This window comes from Aptenodytes patagonicus, chromosome 1 (assembly GCF_965638725.1).
Source record: "Aptenodytes patagonicus chromosome 1, bAptPat1.pri.cur, whole genome shotgun sequence".
NCBI lineage: Eukaryota > Metazoa > Chordata > Aves > Sphenisciformes > Spheniscidae > Aptenodytes > Aptenodytes patagonicus.
In genome coordinates this window covers 122,447,922-122,469,996 of record NC_134949.1, presented here as the reverse complement: position 1 = coordinate 122,469,996, position 22,075 = coordinate 122,447,922, and the positions used below count along the sequence as shown (strand labels likewise).

At 40.7% G+C, this 22,075-nt stretch overlaps 1 protein-coding gene across 3 annotated transcripts in view; it reads left to right on the top strand.

Moving 5' to 3' along the window:
* Positions 1-1,290: 1,290 nt before the first annotated feature.
* GART (phosphoribosylglycinamide formyltransferase, phosphoribosylglycinamide synthetase, phosphoribosylaminoimidazole synthetase) overlaps positions 1,291-22,075 on the top strand; it is a 41,028-nt gene continuing 20,243 nt past the window's right edge. The window contains exons 1-11 of one of the 3 annotated variants that reach the window (XM_076353345.1): positions 1,299-1,372; positions 5,503-5,537; positions 9,938-10,086; positions 14,231-14,326; positions 15,063-15,237; positions 15,929-16,040; positions 17,236-17,304; positions 19,283-19,408; positions 20,294-20,381; positions 20,809-20,894; positions 21,514-21,682. In XM_076353345.1, the coding sequence (XP_076209460.1) occupies positions 9,942-10,086; positions 14,231-14,326; positions 15,063-15,237; positions 15,929-16,040; positions 17,236-17,304; positions 19,283-19,408; positions 20,294-20,381; positions 20,809-20,894; positions 21,514-21,682 (1,066 nt within the window). In that variant the 5' untranslated portion in view covers positions 1,299-1,372; positions 5,503-5,537; positions 9,938-9,941. Of the gene's footprint in view, positions 1,373-5,502; positions 5,538-5,570; positions 6,950-9,937; positions 10,087-14,230; positions 14,327-15,062; positions 15,238-15,928; positions 16,041-17,235; positions 17,305-19,282; positions 19,409-20,293; positions 20,382-20,808; positions 20,895-21,513; positions 21,683-22,075 lie in introns of those variants that run through there. The other 2 variants (XM_076353335.1, XM_076353325.1) reach the window with 2 other exon arrangements.

Genomic DNA, 22,075 nt, shown 5'->3' with positions numbered 1-22,075 from the left:
CACTCAAGAGCAGGTTTGGCTGGCCTAACTTAGCCTGTGTTAGGGGCTTCAGACAGAAAAGCTGTTCCAGGCAGGGATCACAACTCCGATGCGGGCCAAGGGGAACCCACACCACAGACCTGCCCACCCTCAGGAAACGGACCCTTTTCAACTGCAGTTAATTCATTCAAAGTAGCTTAGCTACACTGATATCCCTACCACTGTAGGCCTCCATCTACACAAGGAAAACCATGAAGAAAGGTACAAAAAAAAAAAAAACAGGGAAGGATTTTAGTGCGTGCTGCCTATTTCGCTCTGGTTCCTAAAAATTAACGTGGACCAAGTAATAACTACAAAAATCACCATTCATAGAAATGAGGATCCACAGCCCCACAGGAAAATAACTATTCCTGCTCTCCCTTCCCATCTCTGTTTGCTGTAAAAAAAACACAACCCTTTAGTTAAACACCTCCATTCAGTTAGGTGTTAGGTAGTTTTCAGATTAAATTAAATATTTTGCTTTCATCTTGCCAAGACCAGTGATTGTTGCTGATACATTTAGTGTTCAATTTGTAAACATAGTATTACGGGACTTGACTAACAGCAGTTCTGCTGCACTTGTCAGTACTACCTAGCGCATTTATTCATGTGACTGTTCCCTTTTAAAGCAAGGGTCAAAGGTGTGCTTAAATATGCAAACTATTTATTAAACCTGTATTTCATAAGCTAATTTACAAAGAATAGTGAGGTTTTCTCATTATAGCTCTTGGGGGGGGGGGGGGGAAGAGAAGCAAAACTATGGATCAAATCTGTTTTCATTAACAGTATTGTTGCACAATTTTAATGCTAAATTGGACTAAATGTTGCCCAATACTCTTTGGTTTCATAAAGTAGAAAGTTCAGTGTGGTACAGACTAAGGAGTTGCTCCTACCCAGTACTTAGAGACACATAGGAACGTTCCCCCTGAGAGGACATAGAAACAAAATCGATCTTTGCACAATCCTATCCAGCCAACTTAATAAACAATCACCTTTACCCTCTGGAGCGGTACTCTACATCCTAGATAAAGTAAAACCAATAACCTCCATAGAGGCAAGGTTTTTCGGCCGGCCCTAGCACCTTCCCGGCCCGGCTCAGCACGCTCCGCAGGCAGTAGCCGCCCCGAGCGGAAGATATTTCTAGACTTAAAAGAATTTACGCGCAAAAGCCAATTAATGGATCTCCAAGCTGAGACATTGACTACCCACCCTTCCCTCCTTCCCGCCCGCCCCGCTTCCCGGCCCCCGCCCCCGGGCCGACCCGCCGCCATGTCGCGGTGCCCCCTGGGTACTGTAGTTTTCGGCGGCGCGGCAGAGGATGCCTTCCCGCTCCTTAAAATCCCCCTGACGGAAAGTAAGTTTTTCTTTCGCTCTGGAGAAGGGTACGCTCCGCGGGCAGCTCCGTCTCGGTGTCGCTGCCCGTAGCCAGCCTCCCGCGGCCGGGCTCTTCGGCGGCGGCGCGGGAGAGGCGAGGCGGCGGCGGGGGGGGCCATGTGCTCCCCGCTGCCCGCGCGGTAAAATGGCGGGGCGGCACGGCACGGCACGGCACGGCGCGGCGCCTTTCTGCCAGCCCCTGCTGCACCCAGGCCGCCGCGGAGAGCGGGCTTCGCCTAAAAACCCGGGGCGGCTTTGGTTTAGCCCGAGTTGTGCTCTGCCCCGCACCTATGGCCGTGGAGAGGCGTGTGGAGAGCTGGTTGCTAACGGCTTATTCGTCTATATATTTATTTTAACTGCATGTTTCCTGCCCAGATTCACTTCTGGGGAGCTTGGTGTCTAGCATTTTTAAATGTACTGCAATTTAAAGTATTTTAAAACGCACATGGCTTTTATTTCTACGGGTTTTTTCTCTGCTCTGTTTGGCTTTGAAAAAGTGGTGAAATATTTGCTTTAAAGTAAATATTAAACTTCTAACCTTTCTTGTTTTGGACTTTGACTCACTCTGATTCTTTCCCTGCTGTTTGCCAAGTTGCGGGCTTACCAACTTTAACATTGGCCATCTTTTTTTTTTTTTAATCTAGTCAGTGGATACTTGAAATTAATGAGCAGAGTTAATACTTACTTCACTATGTTGTGTGTATAACTGGAATAGTAACACAGAAAGAGCATTTCTCCCCCTGCTTGTTCGTTCCGATTCTCACCTCGTAGCTTCTGCTGAGGCTTTGATGGTGAAAGACACTGAGCACTTCCAGCTTCCGACATAAAGTTTGACGTGTCAAAATTTAGTACTTTGGGGAGGGTGATAAAACTTTTAAGGTCCATTTATTTTTAGCAGTGAAATTTGCAGTAACATTTTGCCTAGGAAACGCAAAATCCAGCTGTTTGGAGGATCACACTGGGAGGCAAGGTGCCTGCCTTGCAGATCCTCAGTTCAGACTGTAAAAGACATGTTTTATTCTCAGCTCTGATTCAGGCCTTCAGTGTGAGGCTCTGGTTTCTGCAGGGGTGCAACACAGATAATAATGACTTTTCTTGGGTTTTTTTGTTTTATAAAGCTGTCTGATACACCACACGATACGGCCAGGTGAGAGCCAGGAAGTAGTCCTAAGTAAAACACATGAGCAAAAGAAGCTTATTTAAACCCAAAGCTGTAACTAAAAACCATAACTGCCACCTGATTCTGGAGGCCTCTGAACTCCTTAAGCAACTCTTTACGGTATTGAAAGCTTAGGAAATTAAAAGTTCTCAAAGGACGTGCTGTTTTCCTTCAGGATGAGCCTAATGCTGCCCTAGCCTAAACTTGCAGTTCCGTCATCATATTTTGGCCGTGTTGCCAGTTTAGGCGCCATGGCTGTTTGTTTCTGCACCATGCATTGCACCAGCAGAGCTGCCTGTGCAATTGGTACTGTGAATTCCCTCAGGAGACTGATCCATAGAGGAAAAAAACATGGAGACATGGATCTCTTCCCCCTCCTCAGCCCTCGTTTGATTCTCTGACCTGACTCGTCCTGTGACCATAAACAGGCTGGGGCAAGAGGTGGGAACGAGCAGTTGGGCGAGAAGGTAAATTGTGAAGCAGCGTTTGCCACCGATTGCGTTATGGTCTCTCAGTCAATCCAGATGATCTGAGGGTGCAGCGTACAGGACGGCTGGGCCAATGAGCAGTTTGCTGCAGCAAAAACCGAGCTCTTTTCACCCTCTCTGGCTGCCGCCTTCTGCTGCTTCCCTTGTACGGGCTGTGGTGATCACTTCATCCCTCAGTGAGTTAGTTTAGCTCACTAAACTGGCAGAAAAGTATTTCCTGCATATATATATATATTTACCTTACGGCGTTGGTTACTGTTGTAGTGTTAGTTTTCCAGCATTATTGGCTGCCTGATCCAAGTGACTGCACACCCTTGGCACACATGGGTGGGAGAGGGGAGGAGAAACTGGAGGTGGAGAAGTTGGTGGGACCAATGGGAAGCCACACCAGCAAAGGGCAGCGCGAGCCAATTGTGAAACACCACTCGGTGAACCTGCAGCTTGTGCATTTCAGCCTCCGGTTGGTCTCCCAGGTTGGACAGGGTCCAGCAGTTGGCAGAGGTTCACCAAGAAGGCCAGCTCGGAGCTCACCTTGTGTGTACCGAGATCTGTGTGCGCTCATAACATGAAATGGACTCTTAAGAAATGACTCAGCCTGCTGATTAGAGCATTAATTCACAAAGCAGAAGAGCAGGGCTCAGCCTGAGGGCGTTTGGGACCATGCGATCTGGCTGCTGGCGAGTTCAGAAGCCCGAGTAAAGGGTGGCAGGTTCCCAGGAGGGAGTACAGCAGCAGCCTAGCTGTTGAAGTTGGGAGGTGGAAGTCCTAGTTTTTGCCTTCTTCTCCAAGCGGTTCTTGCAATATTTTATCCCATTACAGGTCTATGAAAAAAAACTGCATAAATGGTCCTGACTGCTAGGGCTAGAAACTAATACTACACTCGGTGGGGAGGCAGCTGAATTGCACAGCCTTCCCAGTTTTGTGTTCTTGCTGTGTCCTGTGAGACTTCATTTCTTTTCCTTCTCCTGCCTAGCTTCAAGAGGAAGAATTAACCTTCTCCTTTAGTCCAAAGCCAAGTGATAAGAGCTCTTCTCCAGGGACTGGGGGGTGTGAGTTTGAACCTTCTCGGTGACGCTGGGCTTGGGTTCTTTGTTTGGGGGTACTTACTTTGAGGTAAGTGCTGTCACTGCTGGGCCATTTTGTAGCCTAAACTCTAGGAAAGGTAGGAGTTAAGACACTCTGGGCAAGGACCATATCTTTTGTATAAAGAAACTTGAATGCCTGCATCAGGTTTCCTGAATCCCAGTGTTGGGAAGTTAAGGTATTGCAGCTTTTAAATAGGCTGCAGCTAAGGTTAAATGTTACGCATGCAGTGATAAGAGTAGATTGCTGCTGCCTAAAGGCAGGTCTTGCCCTCGAGTTCTTCTGCTCAGCTCTGTTGTCCCATCCATTCACTGTTAGTGTCTTTAGACCTTGGCTGATTGCACTGTAAGCCAGTTCAGCTTAACAGAAATCTGTTTTGGATTGAGTTGGTTTTTTTTTTTCTCATGTTAGTTTTGTGAAATCTCAGTGAATTGACTATGCTCAGGTGAGCGCTGGAGCCAGTACAAGGAAGGGGGAAGTGTGTCTGGGTTCATGACATCCCCTTTCAATGACAACGAGGTATAGGAATGGGTCCAGCATTAATGCACATGTAAATTTTCGCAGCAGAGTGTAAACCTGCTTGAGCAGCAAATACCTTTTAGTGAAGGGCTGAAGCACTTTGGATGCTGCACAGTGCAACACTTTAAATATACCTAAGTGTTATTGTTGTCACTCCACCCTCAGCTCAGATTTTGTTGAAACTAAGACACTGAAAAGTATCTTTTTAAACTACTTTGTTTTGTGGCCCCTTTTCCACACAAGTTTTCAAGATTTGGTGTTATTTGGCTCACCAGAGCAAAACACGCTCCACTTGGGTCTCTCAATCGAGGAGCACAGAGAAAGCCAACAGCATTGGAGCTTAACTTTGGGGAAAAAAAAAAAAAAAGACACTGTCGGAAGCAGTGAGCTGCCACCAGTCATGTCCTTTACTGTTTGTGCTATATTGCATAGATCTTATTTTAATTGTACCTTTTTACTGCTTTAGTTATGGGTGAGGTAATAAGGCAATGGCTTATTACGAGACTCCACCTAGTTGAGATAAAATATTTAGGTAACTTCACCGCACACTTATGATATGAAATTGAAACTTGGGAAGAAATTGCTTAAGGAGTTTACATTTTCTTACACAGTTATCTTCATAAATACAACAAAGGAGCTCAATTTAACCCCCAAGTCTGTGCACAGGCTCAGTTCAAGGAAGTGTCAACGGCTCCTGTCCCTTCCCTGTTAATAGGGAAGGGGCAGCAACTGAGTTAGCAGCCTCATCTCACTTCTACCTGTATTTGAAATCTCACCGTGTCTTGTGGAGGAGTCAGGATGGAGAAAGCTATCAGACACTGTTGGTTTTGCCTTCCTCACTTTATTTTCTCTGCTCCCCAGGCCATGACCTAGTAGAAGAGTTGCCCAGCTTCTTGGTGAGCCCTACCTTTTGTGGAGGATAAAGGTCTCTAGGCTGATGCTCGTTCCTGCTGACTTACTGCTGGCAACCTCAGGGATAGGCTCTGGAAATCGACTTGTCGTCACTCGATCCTCGTGTCCTCTCCTCTTGGATACATGGAGTGATTAGCTTGTTTCTGCTTTCCTGTTCTTACTTCCTATAAGGACCTAGTAATAGACCCTTGCCTGAAATGCCACCTGTCTTTATTTTAAAACATCTTTTAAACAAACATATCTTCCTTCTTTACAATAGCAGACAGTGGTTGCTTAAGGTAATTACGTACCGTGTTTTGGAATCTTTTTGGAATTTAAGGATTTTACATATTGCTTCCAAAAAACCTGAGTGTGTGATAATCCTCACAGAAGAAATATCTACCTTGTGAATGGCTTTTGGCCTTCTGAGAACAAATTTTTGACTCCTGGATTACTGACAAAATAAAAAGAAATGTCACCTCTTGGAATTTTCTTTTTTTAATGCAAGATATTGCTGGGCAGCAGAGGGCCTACACGGCACCTTTTTATGTTAGTGTGAAAAAGAAAGGCTGCAACTGCTAGATTTGAGCCTTCTAAACTGGGATTGCCAGCAGAAGTTCTTCTCAAGCTACATCCCTAAATAAAAGTTGCCAGGATACCACTTGTGGGATGCACAAATAATACTGAGTTTCAAAACAAATGGCTGAAACTTTTTTTTTACTCACATTTTGTTATAAAATTGTTAGATTTTATTTGAACATATGATATATGGTTTGTTCTATTTACCTGCTCCCATATAAAACTTTATGCTGTGTATTACTCATTTTTTTCAGCTGACAGTAGTATTAGAAGTGGTTATTTGACTGAGTTGCCAGCATGGTGAGTTACTTCAGCTGGCAACAGTGTCACTGGATCTTCAAACCTGTCCTTCTACTATTTTTAAGCAGTAGGCTTAATGGAGCATGAAAGTGCATCGTGCACCTTATTCTTTCATACTGTTGGTATGCATAGGACTATGCATAGCCTCATTTTTATGCATAGCAAAAACATGTAGCCTAATTTTTAGGTAAAAAAGAGAATGTTTACAATCTGATTAGTAAACAGTTTTTAACTGCAAAAAATACCTGGGATGGGACAGAATTTATTTTGCATGTTTAGAAACAACAGGATGGGCTTCTGCTCTGCAAAGTTTCTGCTCCTCACTCCTAGACCATTTGTATGCAAGTTTTTGTCCCCTTTTCCCAGCTGGAATGGCTGAACTTTCCCATTCATTGGCTAGCTGCACAGTGTCGTCAATGGGGCGGTAATACTGGGACAGGGGTACTACATTTTAACCAGAGGCTGCTTATCTCCTTTCTTTTTGCGCATCTGAACTCTTGAGTACTACTTTCCTCAGACTGGCAGCACGTAGGATAGAGTAAGTGTGTTCTCTGGGTTTGAATCTCTGCACTCAGTTCTGAGGTACTTGTAAGAAAATGCTGTAATATGTATAGTTCAACTTATTATTGGTAAAATTGGCCTTAAAAATTATTATTTGATGACGACTGTCTGTGGACAGCACTGGAAACACGCTTGTTTGGTTTAACTTTAGTGTAGGAGATAGCTGCCTGCTACATGATAAATGTTTATTCTTTTATATTGCATTCTTTTGTCCTAGGTAACTGTCTTTATCTAATTCATCCCTTCGTTGTAGCCAGCCCCTTTTATCTTTTCTTTTTGCTTGAATTGTAGTATAAAAGAGCCTTAGCGTAACTTGACATCCCAAATATGTATAGCATAACTGATAATTTTTACCCCAACGTGGTTTTTTTTATTGTAAGTAATCCTGGAGTTTTGTAATTAAAACATCTCTGCAACTTTGCAACATGTCTATTTTGTCAAACACTGGTGATTGGAAAGCTATTGGTCTCCCCCCACCTGAAAGTGTAATTAAGTTTTAACTCTAGTGTGTTTAGTTCATAGTGAACAACTCCATGTTAATTTTCTGTATTTTATCCTTCTATTCATGTTTGTTTTGACTTTATTGTGACTGGATGTTTTGCCTAAAAGTATCACTCTCTGAACAAATCATTCCTTCGTTAATGGATTAAAATACATTAGCAAATGGCATAGGAATACCTTCTAAGACACATGTGGGCTCTTCCTGTCTAAAGTTTATTACAGAGGGCTTGGATTTAAAAATCGGGCTCGCCATACGCATCGCATAGTGCCCTCAGAGCAGAAGCCGTTTCCTGCGTACTTCAGGTCCTCGGGAAGGATGGGGTTCTCCAGGGTCAGAGCTGTGGGAGCAGCTTTATTCAAGTCAAGCTGTAGCAGCTGACGGGGGGGAGAGGCACACGCCCCTGCCTTACCAGTTGGCTGAAAATCTGCTTTCTGTCACGTCTTTTTGCTTTTCCCTTAGAAATCTGTTGGGTTTTTTTCTTTTCTTTTTTCGTTTGTTTAAGATGTGCTTTGTGCTAGTCATCCTCTCTTGTCCTCCTGCAAAGGAGGGGACCGCAGAGGAGTTCTGATTTTTCCCTGCTCTTGGAAATGGAGCTGTCACCTGCGTGTATTCAAGCTGCATGGTGTGTGTGTCGGGGGTTTTTCTCTGAGCTCATCTTGGGAGGCACTGTACACATTGGCAAGCACAGGTCAACGACCAGCCGCTTAATGGAAGAGGCACAGGGAGCGACCAAGGGTTGCGTGTTACGTTTGCTGGGATTTCAGCAGGGAGACTGGTTGTTCCTTTTGACTAAAACTCTTATCTGGGCTGCGTTCCCCCCTCCCCCCGCCCGATGAATGGGAGGTCATTTGTACAGCAGAGGGACACATCAGGCCTCTTCACTGGCCGTGCAAAGTCCTTTAAATAAATCGTACCGTTTTCCACATGAAATTCTTTTTGTTTATTCTCATTACTTAAAAGGCTTTAAGCCATTTTTTATAGGTTTAGATTGCTATTTTGCATATGTTATGATTTAAAGCTTTTAGGTTATTTTCTGCAAGTAGTGCATGCTGCACGTGGGCTTAGGACCAGCTACCAATTTGTAGCTGCTCACTTTCTGCTTCACTGAATAGATTCTTCAGGGACCGTTTGACTTCTGTGAATAAAACTCACTTTAACCAGTGCAGTGACATCATTTGTGTATGTAATTTATATATAGTTGGACTAATGTGACTCTAACAGCTTATTATTTGAAGCTTAGGATTTCTTAGGAATTCTTAGCCTTTGCTTTTCAAGGAATTCCAAATAAAGACATATGTACTTATTTTATAAATTATGTACTTACTTTATTTCTTTATTTACTATTTTCTGAATTCCAGTGAGCTTTTGCAGGGTAAGCGAACTCTTCTATTCCCTTGCTAGTTGTGTGGTATCATTGTTGGGATAGCAATTCTGAGGTGACGTACATCAGTAAATACGTAGAGAATACGCATAGAAGTGAACATGTCTTAAAAAGCAAAGGCTAACTCTCAAAGCTGCTTAAAGGAAAAATTGTAATATTGACATTAATCCAATATGTGTAAGTTATGTGTACACACACACATAAGGACATAGGGAGGGTGAAACAGAGAGTTTGCTTCATTTTTGTGACCGTTTTGTTTCCAAACTGCTGAAAAGGTTTTGGACAGTTTATAATGAAATTGCAACCTTCATTCATACACCTACTTTCTGCAGGCCAGGAGAGTGCTAATGTGTTTTTCTAAAACTCAGCAGAATGGGAGAGAGGAGTGGATGCCCTGCAGTACCTTCTCAGAGTGAGCTCCTTTATTAATGACACCTGGTCTTCCCTGTTGTTTGCCTCGTGGTTGTTCTCTCCTAAGGAAAGCCAGAGCTGGAAGTTGATTTCCCTGTCTCATTGCTCTTAGCCTTTCCTTTTCCTGAAGTATTTAGAGCTCTTTCAGATATTACCTCTCAGAAGTCTTGAGTGGTCCCATTCAGCTCCCTAACACTGTAATACCGTGTTCATACAGTTAGTTCATCAGAAGGGCTTTGCCCTTTGCAGGCTTGGATTCTCCAGGAATTTCTATAGGTTACAAATCACAGCCCGGTCACTCGTAAGGGTTTTTCCTATATCAAAGACTTCTGAATAACTTGGAGCAGTTGCCAATCTGACTAAAGGAAAACCAGGATGGATTGCCCTGTGGGTTACTTCTGTGTTCTGGAGCGCTTCAGTCTTTGACATTTAGTTTATATCACATCTGATTAAGTCAGTTACCCATTTTCATGTACTTCTCTTTTTTTTTTTTTTTTTAAACCAACAAAACCCTTATAGCAATGTCGTTGCCTGAAACAAAGTGACATCATTCACCTCTGTTAGAAGTTGCGTTGCACCCAGCACTTGAAACCATGGTCTCTGAAGCTCTTGCTTTCCTAACCTCATGCGCCTAATTTCAGCTGTTTTGCTTGTGTTCTGGTTTTATGCAGACTAATGGCCGATCGAGTGCTTGTGATTGGCAGTGGAGGGAGAGAGCATGCGCTGGCCTGGAAGTTGGCCCAGTCCCCACATGTAAAACATGTGTTTGTTGCTCCAGGAAATGCAGGAACAGCTGACAATGGAAAAATTTCCAATTCAGGTAAAAAGAAAAAGTACCGGTTTTAAATTTGATAACTCGACAAATAAGTTGTTCCATTCATGGATCTGCTACTGTGAAAGGATTATTATTATTGCTGTTTTTTAAGGTTCCGGGCATGTGAAATAGATGGTAACAGTTAAGAAATAAAAATGCCTGAGCAAAACCTTGTGCAGCTACCACTCATTTTATATGATCTCTGTTGTGATAGCTAGTTCTTTGGGTTCGGGGGTGGAGGATGCTGCTAGAAGTCCATCTGTCCAATGCACGTTCCTCCGGGAATACAGCTTGGGATAGCTGCAGTGGTTCCTGCCTCCCAGCAGCCTAGCAGGGAAGGGGTGATGGTTTCTCTTGGTACGCACTGCAGTTCAACAACTGGTTGGTGAACAGCTGAAAAGTGCCTGAAGCAAATGCCAGCACCTAAAGTACTAAATTCATTACTATATTCTCAGAAGTGCGTTGAAGCCCTGTGGTCCCTACAAACTTTGATGAGAATACTTTCCCACCTGAAACGTTCAACTCCAGAAAAACATTCATTCCTTTGCCTTAGTGACCTTAAGAAGCTAAGGTTATTTTCAAATGTTTCTCTCTTCGTACTGACTGCCTGTTTTGAGCTTCTAGCTTAACATGTTAAACTCTGACTGGCTGTAATTGAAACTATTTGTAGTTATTAGTTTTGAGAAATCAAAGGTATTTCAAATTGAGCATCCAAAATTACGTGCTGCATTTTAAAAAAGTACTGGTCTAAGGTGCTTGCCTGGAGGCACACAGTGAATCAGTACAAAACCAGGGGTAATTACTCAGAGATTCCCGTCTTGTGTGCTTTATATAACAGATCCTGAATTAGGTACTTTAAACAACCGACTTAAGTTTCCACTTTAAAACATGTGATAACATACGGAATTAAAGTTAACATAGTATGCATGTGAACGTGAATTATATACCTCAATTTTCTGCATTCGTTTTTGTATGTGAGTAAAATCCCTTTTTGTTACCATCTCGTGTGGAAACATGAATCCTGTCAGATTCTTGTACAGCAGGTAATTATCATACTTAATTCCATTAGAATGTTTAATTACAGGCTGTTTAAATAACTTTGTCCTTAATTTCTTTGACTAGTCACAGTATCATAAGTAGTTTTTTGTTCTATTTGGTCTCTGAGGAGAGGGCCCAAGGAAGAGCCTGACAGGAAAGTCATACGTTTCCTTCTCATCCCAGAAAGTCAAACAAAAATCTTTATCCTTGTGCTAAATGGAATCAATGCCAGTCTGTATGGCCTGCAGAATGTTAATTTCAGTATTTTTTCGCAAGCGGTGTCTTTTAAAAACTGCTGCGCTTTTCTCTCACCTTGTTAATCCATAAAAAATACTGCACCCTCGACAGTGGAAAATATTTGAGCATGTGCGTAATAATGCTCGAGCCAGGTCCATTAAATCTACCATGTGTACTACAGTCTTTTTTTCTAGACTGTGGCCTCACATGTACTTTGGGAGACAAATCCTCAGCCAACCAGGAGATGGGAAGGATCTAGAATTTGTGAAGAGTTTGACTTCTTTGGTTTTTAAGGAAAAAAATCTTATCTGCTCCAGCATTTTAGTCCTACCACTGGGGTCTAGATTTTAACTCAGGGGAGAAAATGGAAAACAGCTTTACAGAAGCATGTGAGCCCTATTGTATTGTGTGAGCCTGGGCAACAATGTCTGTGAAACTGCTACCATTGTTTCTGTTTTTTTGGTATAATCAAGATTTGGCTCTGAAAGTTCATCCTCCCTTCATGGTTCATGAGATTGCCTTTAATTAGCATTGCAACTCTGGTTCTCAGATGATTTCTGAAACATACAAAGGTGAGCTTAAAATTATAAATAACCTTAAATCCTTCAAACCTTGCCTGTATCTAAGTCAAAAAAAAGTTTTCATGGTTAGAGTCAGTAATTGTTTCTGACAATAAAGACAGATTTAGGTTGAGTGGCTAAATATAGGTTTATATTCAATTTATATTTAATTAGCAGGGCAATTTTGGTGCCAGAAGCTTACAGAATGGCTTGCTGAATCCAGAGATAGCCATATGCGTGTCTGTGAATGGACTTTAGCATCCTGATACCTCCTTCCATCACATTTTAGCTCTCAGTGTAACATATGCTCTTAACTTTAAGCTCTAGCTTTGAAAACCTTGGTCCAAGGTCCTTCTGTCTGGTTAGAAAGGAATGTTTAGCTGTTGTTTTGAGAAATGAAACACAGCTACAAAAATGTCCCCTTTCAGTCTACATCCTGAGGAAAATTATGTTTGGGGGGAAAGTTAAAATTGTGTATTAACAATGTGATTTATTTCATTCCATTTGTTACTACGACATTTCCACATCATGTAATTCTTGTGCCATATTCAGTGTTCACTATATAAATATCTCACTAACAGATCAGGCCTGTGGCAAGAAAATTCGGGATGAAAAGTGCAATCACCTTACGGGCTCATTCCTTTCCTTGCTCCCCTTCGCATGGATTGATCTTGCGGGGAACAGGGATCGTCCCTCTTCAGTGGCCCACCAGAGCTCCCACTCTCTTCAGTCAGGATTTGCTGTTCTCCGGCTGCTTTCACAACGGCCCCATGGGACTGAAAGACAATATTGACCTTTATGTTAATCAGTACTTTAAAGCCAACCGTGTTATGCTTTTGGTTTTGCTCTCTTGTGAGCCAGAAGTCAATTGGAATAAATTGCACATGGAAGTCAAAGGCCTTTGCTTCTCCGTACTTACAAATGTTGGTGGAACAAAATAATTGAGCTGTTGAATAGGTATCGAGGTAATTTTTATTAGTGTTCCGTCAGGTTTTTTTCCCCCACTCCACCCAAATAGGGCAAATCTATAACCAAAATGTAGGTTTCAGGTAGTTGCTTTTATGCCATCTCTTAGGCAGAAATGACCGCTTCTCTTGTGGAAGCAGGCAGTTTATTCGCACAGGATGGCAGGAGCACAGCAGGCACCAACACAAAACGCGCAGTGTCTGTTTGTCCAGCAGAAGCTGCTGTATCACTGCCTCTCCTTTCTCTCTCGTCACTTCCCCAGAAACTAGCTGGAAGAGACCATCAGCTCCTGGCGTGCTTGCCAGTACGGTCACTAACAGGAGATCACAGACAAAACTTGGAGCAAAGTAGTCCAGCTGCGAGGCGGGGCTGTGCTGTGCTGTACCGTGCTCCCTTCACCAGCTTCGTGCCCTGATGTGTTAGTCTCCTCCCCGCAGGGGCAGCCAACCCACACCGGGCTGCGCTCACCGCTTTTTTGGCTCTCTCCGGGTTCACGTTCCCGTCCTCTGTAGACCTTGGCTTTATTTATTCTTGATAAAAGCAGTGGAATTGCATTGCCTTTGCGTAATTTTTTTATCATGAGACTTGACATTATTGTCTTTAGTGCAAGTTTTTTCTTTTGTTTACACAGTTTTTGGCATTCCAAGTATCGTCATATGAAGTGTTTGTTTATGGAAAGATAACGGTCCTAAAAACCTAAGACCAAATATTCTTACCCATAATTACAGCACCTGCTCTTACTAAGTTCAGCCTAACGTAAGAAAAAATGTTCAGATTCCCCTTTGTTTCAGTGGGGTCACAGTTCAGTGCGGCAATTTTTAGGTGGCACTACAGAAAGAAAGAAAAAGAGAAAACAGTTGCAATCCCACCACCAGCCACTTGTTCCTGTCCCCTACACCGTGCTGGCACAAACACGTGTAAAGCTTCATGGTGACCCTACTCAAGGAGGGGACTGGCTGAACATTTTTTTTTTTTTTCCCTTGTGAGTTATTTTTCACTTGGATCCTTTGCAATGTTGCTTGTGCCGGCAAACAGGATGTTCCTAGAGATGAGAACCATTTCTGTATGACAGTGTAGGGGAACCCAAACTTCTTTTCTCACCTTCAAGAGCAAGGTCGATTTACAATGCATGTCAAACTGCTGCCTTTGCGTGGGGGTTTGGTGGTGTATTTTGGTCCAAGCCTCGTGTGTAAGTCTTTATATTAGTGTATGCCTCACTCTTCCAGATTCACAGTGACCTGCCATTCAAGAATGTGAGTGGTGACAATGCTCCTTCAGTGTTATGTGGTAAATAAGTGCTAAGCAACAGTAATGAATGCAGTCTTACCACCCTTTTGTATCTTCCACAGCTGTTTCAGTCAGCAATCATGCCGCACTTGCCCAGTTCTGCAGAGATCAGGAGATCAGGCTGGTTGTGGTCGGTCCAGAGGTACCTCTTGCTGCTGGTAAGAGAAAGCAAGCTAAAAATCATAGCCTTCATAACTGAGGAAGAAAAGTAAATTTTAGTCCCCATCTTCTGTGCACCACTCAGCAGCATCAGAGTGTCTTCAATAGGAATGGAAACAGATCCTCTGTGGCAGTTTCCCTGAAATTCAGGGTTGTGCTGTGATGAAAATGAATTTCTGAAGGGTATTGTGTGAGCAATGTAACAGTTAAAATATCCTTAAATGTTCAGTTTCTTCTTAAGTGCTTGCAATTAGTAAAAGAGGTATCAAAGTGTTTCCATATAGGAACCCTAACTAGAGTTTTGATTTTCCTATGGAGTTTTCATTTTTTGAAATAATAATAATTTGGGACTTGGTAAAAAAACCCCACATTTATAAACATTGATCATTTTTCTGGTTTAACCTTTTACACGATCAACAGTTGTCATCTTCACAAAAGACTAATGTCGACTTTTTAGCTAAAAGCTATAATAAAGCAAGGGGGGATTGTCATCTCTTACCAAATGCAGCAGATCTTCTTAGCCCCAGATATTGCCGGGTTACCTGTTCCTGATTACAGTGAAGAATGCATCTTTTTTACCATCCATCTGGTAAAACAGGCACTGGATAGATATACATATGGCTTATCATTCCTGACATACTTGTTCCGACAAATCAGTGCATCTGTGGACTTGGACTACATGACTCCATAAATCATCTGATGATTTATAAAATTTTTTTGTGTTGTCATTTTTAGGAATTGTTGATGACTTGACAGCAGCTGGAGTAAGGTGTTTTGGTCCAACAGCAAAGGCAGCTCAGCTGGAGTCCAGTAAGAGCTTTACCAAAGCCTTTTTGGATCGTCATGAGATCCCAACAGCGAGATGGAAATCTTTTACTGATCCTAAAGCAGCATGTAGCTTTATCAACAGGTAAAATACTTGTCATTTTAGAAATATTTTTTTTACAGCAATGTACAGTGTGCTAGGTATCCAAAACAATCAATCAAATGATTACTAATGTATCAGTACTTTTGGCTGTGATAGAACGTCTGTAAAGGTTTTAAAGGACAATCTAATGTGACACTATCACACTGCAATAAGTCTGATAACTAAATGGTTCTTATTTACTGCTCTTCAATGAAAATAAAGTTCAGTGTTCAGTTTACAGGAGAATATAGGACAAGTTTTTTTTTTTTTCAAATTGCCTATTGTGGAAACCCAGCTTGCAGTCTGATAGTCGTATGTTCTGCCTTCTTTGTACTTTTTCTCCACAAATATAAATTTTGCATTGGAGGCTTACTCAGCAAATGATGATCTACTCATCAGAATACAATCCAGGTGACCCAGAAATGATACAACAGTAAATTATTAAAAGGAAAGCAACCTTTCAGAACAGTAATGAAATTTAGTGGTGGGGAAAAAACAGGAAGCAGAAATCTTTTACAGGCCCAGCATAACAAGAGAAGCCCGGTTTTTATTTGTGTGTTATTCAATTAGGTAAAGCGGTTGCTATGAAAACTGGTAAGTATTTTGATCTTTCAACTATTGAAATGTTCAAAATGCCTGCAAAATATATTTGCAATACAGAGTGTTTACTGTTGAATCTTCTCTATCTTTGAAGTGCAAACTTCCCTGCTTTAGTTGTTAAAGCTAGTGGCCTGGCAGCTGGCAAAGGAGTAATTGTGGCTTCAAACAAGGAAGAAGCCTGCAAAGCTGTTACTGAAATCATGCAGGTGAGTAGAAATGTCATGCACTATCTGGAGGAGTTCTCGCACAAAATAAGTTGTTAACCATCTCAGAGTCTCAAATATATTCTTTACGTAATGCGAATTTGGCTAAAAGACATCAAATCTTTTACCCATTATTTGGACAGCTATGAAGCTCTGTCGTATTTATTGCTTGAGGCAGGGTACTTTTTCTTGGCATAGTTCCTGTAGGCTAAAATAAAATCATTCTCTGCTGCAATCAAACCGGTACTACAGTGCTGTAATATTAACACCATGATTGAGCTGGATTTTGACAAGCAACATCAAGCTTTAGGACTCCAGTCACACAGCACTTAAATGTGTAGTAAATTCCAGTGGAATTATTTCAAGTTAAGTCTATATTTAGGTAGGATATTCAACAAATATATTAGGACCATTAAAATCTGAAGAGAAGCAAAATGAAGCAATTTCATCTGAACAGTTAGGAACATAGAGCTGGAAAATAAGACACATACAGGTCAGGTCCTCAGCTGGTGTCAGCAGCACAGCATCTTACAATTCAGTGGTGCTATGCTGATTCATAGGAGACGTTATCTGACACACTTGTATTTCAAGAGTCAGAATATAGGGTCTGCACTCACATTTGGTTGTGTGCGTATGTGTGTGTATGGTTATTGGACAAATATATGTCTTAACATGTGGCCCAATGTCTTGAACAAAAAAAATGTGTGTTAAAGAGTCTTATAGACCCAGAAAATTATCTTGTCAGCGTGGGCTGGTGGTTCTTAATTGCCTAAATATGCAGTCAGTGTTCAAACATTGCATTGGAATATGAAAATATTGCCCCCTTCCAATGTATTCTATAGAATTGCACTTTCTTATAAAGTAAAAGTTCAGATGATAGACTTGACAGTCATTGCTATTACTCTCAGTATCATGGGTCCAAACTTCAGAAGGTAAAGCATGAGGAATTGCTCAGTAAGTCATAAATATCATCTGCAATTTAGAAATATTCGAGCATAAAATCTGCATTTATTTAAGAATAAACAGAAAAGAGGAGCAAAGATTTTACCATTGCTGACATATCCAAGATGGAGAATGGATTAATAGTCTCAAAACCGTGCTGCATTTTTTTGCTGTTTTAAAAATAGTTTTTCTTGCTGCATTTTGAATATTTTGAAATAACTGAAACAGAACTTAAGAGGTTTTGTTTTTACTGTAGGATAAGACTTTTGGCACAGCTGGGGAAACTGTTGTTGTTGAAGAACTTCTTGAAGGAGAAGAAGTTTCTGTAAGTGTGCATCTCACTGTAACGCTTTGATTATACCTGTTCTAAACTATTTAGGAAACACTATGTAAGTACCTACAGCAGGAATGTGTAAGATTTTATTACTTAAATTAAAAATAGTTATCTGTTTATAAATAAAATTGTATTAATTAAAGACAGCTGTGTTAAGAACCAAACTTCCTGCAGTCTGTTAAAATAATTCAGATTAAATGAAAATAACTCAAACAGTAATCAGCTGTTGCCAAATGCAAAAAAAAATCAAACCTTAAAAATTTTGAGTTTCATTGAGCGTGCAGTTCTGTGTTATGATTTCTCTGACAGCAAAGGCAGTATAAGATGTCCCTTCCCTTCCATATTGCTACTTCTTCCCTGCTGTGCTGTTGATTCAGTTATACTAGTTAGCTGTTTGTGAAGCTACAACCTAAAGACCTTTTTTCAAAGAAATCAACACCACCACCTTGCATGTTTTCTGTGTTCTGGTTTAGAGCCTGGTGCCATTTGAATCAGTACAAGTAACAGGATGGTGAAGTGCAGAGCAAGGCAAGGAGTGGTTGGGAGTAAGGGAGGATGGAGACTTTCTTTAATCAGCTTTGCTGATGAAGGGAATGTTGAACTGCATCATGAGGGAGCAGTAAACTCCTTTGGAGCAAGGGAACAATCAGCTCAAGACGGGTGCAGGCAGGATCCTCTTTAACCAGTTTCATTGCCAGAGAGATTGCAATGTGGAAGTGCACCCGGGGACGAAGGATTGGGAACCAAAGGTTGTTGAATGATTTGACATGTTGCTTTACTCTGCAGATGTAGAGAGAACATTTCCTTCATTTTAAGCTGATTCAGCTCCTTTGTTTAAAAAAGTGTATCTGATTTAATTAGCAGAGTGTGAAGGAGAAAAGGAGAATTAGAGCCTAGGTTTTGAGGTGGCAGGGGAACTTGACACTTGCATCACACAAAATAGTACAGCCAAGTACCAGCTCAGGTTCCCGAGTCCTGGAGCTGAAATTGACTTATGCTGGATGTTGTGAACATTCATTTTGGAGGTGGTGGTATTTATAAAGTAAGCAAGAAAGTCTGGTTTCTTGCCCGATATGAAGAAATTAGACGTGCAGATATTGGCCATCCTTATTCTTTCCTGGTTGGCTTGACCTTTTTACGAGCTAAGGGGTCATCCAGATCTTCATTCTCTGGTGGAATATATGTAATGCTCTTAATTAGTCCTTAGAATACTATCAGACTTACTGTAATATAACACAATAATATAAACACGCAGTTGAAAGGGTTTTTTTCTATGATGACTGACAACAATGAAGAAAAAATACTGCTTGCCTTGCCTGTCAAAATAATTCATCTTGCAAATGACTGTAGTTTTTAATATATTATGGCATTTTGGGGTTTTGTTGGGGAATCCTTGCTTGTTTTTTAATTAGCATTATAAAATGTTTTTATGAGTACTGCTAGCAGTAGTCCAGATAGTGAACATCATCATCCAGTTACAGAAGATGCCAGCAGGCTTGTTATTATGAAGATAGTGAGGATAAAAGTTTCTGCTATATAAGTAATTTATAAATAATTCAAAAGTAAATAGTTTTATCAACAAGGAAAAGGAAATCTTGAAAGGAATGTAATGCCTTCCTTCCGGGGCAGGGGGGAGGAAAGGGGAGGGAAGAAGTAGCTTCCATCATAGAGTATTTTAATTTTTTTTTAACCTTTTGAGTATTTCTTTTCAGTACAACTACTGATGTTATGTTACAATTTGTTATATGTTACATGAAAGTTAATTTCTGTAGGAAGGTCATATCAACTGAGGCACTGCTTCCTGAAGGAAAAGGGAAATGTTTAGAATACAGTAGTTTGTTTTATCAGGGAGACAGAATTTATACTCTAAAATATCCGCTTGCAGCACTGAAAATCAAATATATTTGCACTTTTTGCGCTTTAATTTTAATCGTACACTGGGGTTTTAATTATTCTCCTTGTTTTCTAGTGCTTATGTTTCACTGATGGCATCACAATTGCTCCCATGCCTCCAGCCCAGGACCACAAGCGATTAATGGATGGAGATGAAGGCCCTAACACCGGAGGGATGGGAGCTTATTCCCCAGCACCTCAGGTAAAAATGTATTGACAAGGAGATGTTTCACTAAAGCTGTACTACAGCTCTAGTATTGAAAGCATGTGTGGATTTTTAGTTCCACCATGATGAACAGGAGAATGAAGAGAGTGGGCTCTTGTGGATGGAAAGAGTTGCCTAAAACAGACATAGTCAAGTAAAGCCCATAACTTAAATTTGTTTCTCTGAAGAGGAGGATATTTCTACTGAATTACTTTTAATGATAAAGGTGGAAGTGTTATTTCTGCAACCTTGTATTTTGATTGGGTTTTTAAGTGTTATGAAATACTGGTTGTTAGAACTAAGTGCTTAAAACCACATTTTTATCTTGTGCCAAACTAAGCTAATGATGAGCTTATTCACTTGCTGTACCTCAAGGTAGTTTGGTTTCTGTTTGGCAAGGAACTATTTGCAAAAGAACTTACTTTGCTTTCTATTCACCTGTGTCATCAGAGATTTTTCTTTTTTAAGTTCAAAAAAACTATAGGTTTTGTTCGTATAGAAAGCTATTAATCTTGTTTATTGAATAACATTTGATCACTGATCACTATACTTTCCAACCGTGATTTGTCTTTGGGAGGCCTTACCTAAATGCCAGTACGTCTGTGCAAATGGTTTGTTCCAGTGAAGCCAGTGGGATTGCTTGCACATGTAGATCTAAGCACGGAAAAGTGTCTGAAGAAATGCAGACAGTTGTTTTAATGCTGTGGTATGTTGTCTGAGGAGAGAGGAAAAAATACTAGATATCTGTTGTATGAAACATTTTGGAGTAAGCAAGAGACCATCCAAGTGTTCTGCTTGGCTCTTAAAAACGCTAGCCATCACAGTAGGAAAAATCATGCGCTCCCTTTTTACAAACACTGTTTTCTGATCCTGTTTTATTAGATTTCTAAAGATTTACTGCAGAAAATAAGAGATACTATTCTTCAGAAAACTGTTGACGGCATGAGGAAAGAAGGTGTCCCCTATTTTGGTATGTACAGAAGTTTGGGGGTTTTAAGCATAAGGAGAAAGACAGGTTTTTTACTTTGTCCTCTTTATAGGCCTAACTCACACTGTAAGTTAAGGAAGATAACTTTGATCTATTTGGAAACTGGGTTTAGTATCAGTGGCTTGATTTAGAGTCCATTGAAATCAATGGATATTGTTTCATTAACAGTGGATAAGTAAGGAAGTACTTGTCAAGTAAGGAAGAACAGAAAGGACAACATTTGAAAATAAGATGCAAAATTGTAACCACAACTATTTCTGCCCGATATATTTTTAACATTTCTAAAGTGTTAACATCCTACCTTTAAATTAACACAGGTGGCATCCTTTTTAACACTGTTACGAATAGATTCAAAACAAATGACCTATGCAGTTGCTTAGATAGCTTTTTGTATAATTTTTTATTCCAGGTGTGCTTTATGCTGGATTAATGCTTACCAAAGATGGACCTAAAGTTCTAGAGTTTAACTGCAGATTTGGTGACCCGGAATGTCAGGTGAGTTATTTTATAAGTGGATACAGTTTGCCATTATGGGAGGAGAAAGTCTGTTACCATCTACCATTATTCTTCGCTATCTTTTGGATGAATAATTAGCTAATTGCACTGAGATTTAAAATATTTGGTTTGTTTATTCAAGACAGAAGGTCTGTTATGAAATTGTTCCATTCCAGAGAAGATTTCAGCAGGTTATACTCAAATATGGGCTTTACAAGGTTAAGCTTGAGTGAAACTCAGCACTTTCCTATCTTTTCTGGAATGGAGTTGGATTTTTTTTTTACTTTATTAAAGAAGTAAACACTTCTTTTCCCTACTCGCTGTTGACAAGTGGAACAAAACCCTTCATTTGCGTTCTTCAGAATAAATAGGGTTCTTTGGCCTCTACCTTTGCCCCTCCATATGTAGCAGTTCTTTCACCCATAGAAATTGTCTTCAAGGAAGAGTGTTTTTAAAGGTACATAGATTATGCACAGTATGTATATATGTGTGAAAATATAGTATATGAGCATACTTATTTAATGTTATTTTTAGTTGCATTAGTATTTTTAAAAGCTCAGCAAAGAAAATGTAACAATGTACATTGTTTTCTTTAATTTGCTAATCTATATTTTTGTAGGTAATTCTTCCACTGTTGAAAAGTGATTTGTATGAAGTTATGCAAGCGGTTATCAATAAAAAGTTGTCCAGTTCCATGCCAGTTTGGTTTGAAGACAGTGCAGCTGTGACGGTGGTCATGGCTAGCGAAGGGTATCCAGGAACATATCCCAAGGGTCTGGAAATAACAGGTAAATATAGCAGGAGAAACTGCAAAAATCTGATTCCTCTTCTGTCCTCTCTCCATTCTCTCTTTTGCTGGATGAAGGTGAATCAGTGTAACTCAGATTTATAGAAACTTTAGATCTTGTGGTTATGGGTCAGCAAGAGGCGACTGAATTTTCACACATCAAAGTTTACTGGTAATGCACCCGTAGCATTTTCAAATCTCCGCACTGTATTGTTAAGTTCTGCAGCATTTCTTTAATATGTGTTACAGTAAAGTAGTTCTGGGCTGATCACTGATTGTGATGTTGATGCTGATGTGTTTTGTAGTCTCTATGTCAGTGAAGTATAAAATCCAGCTTGAATTAAATGTTGTATGCAGATGTTTCAGCAAAATACCTCTTTCTGTGTCTCTGAGC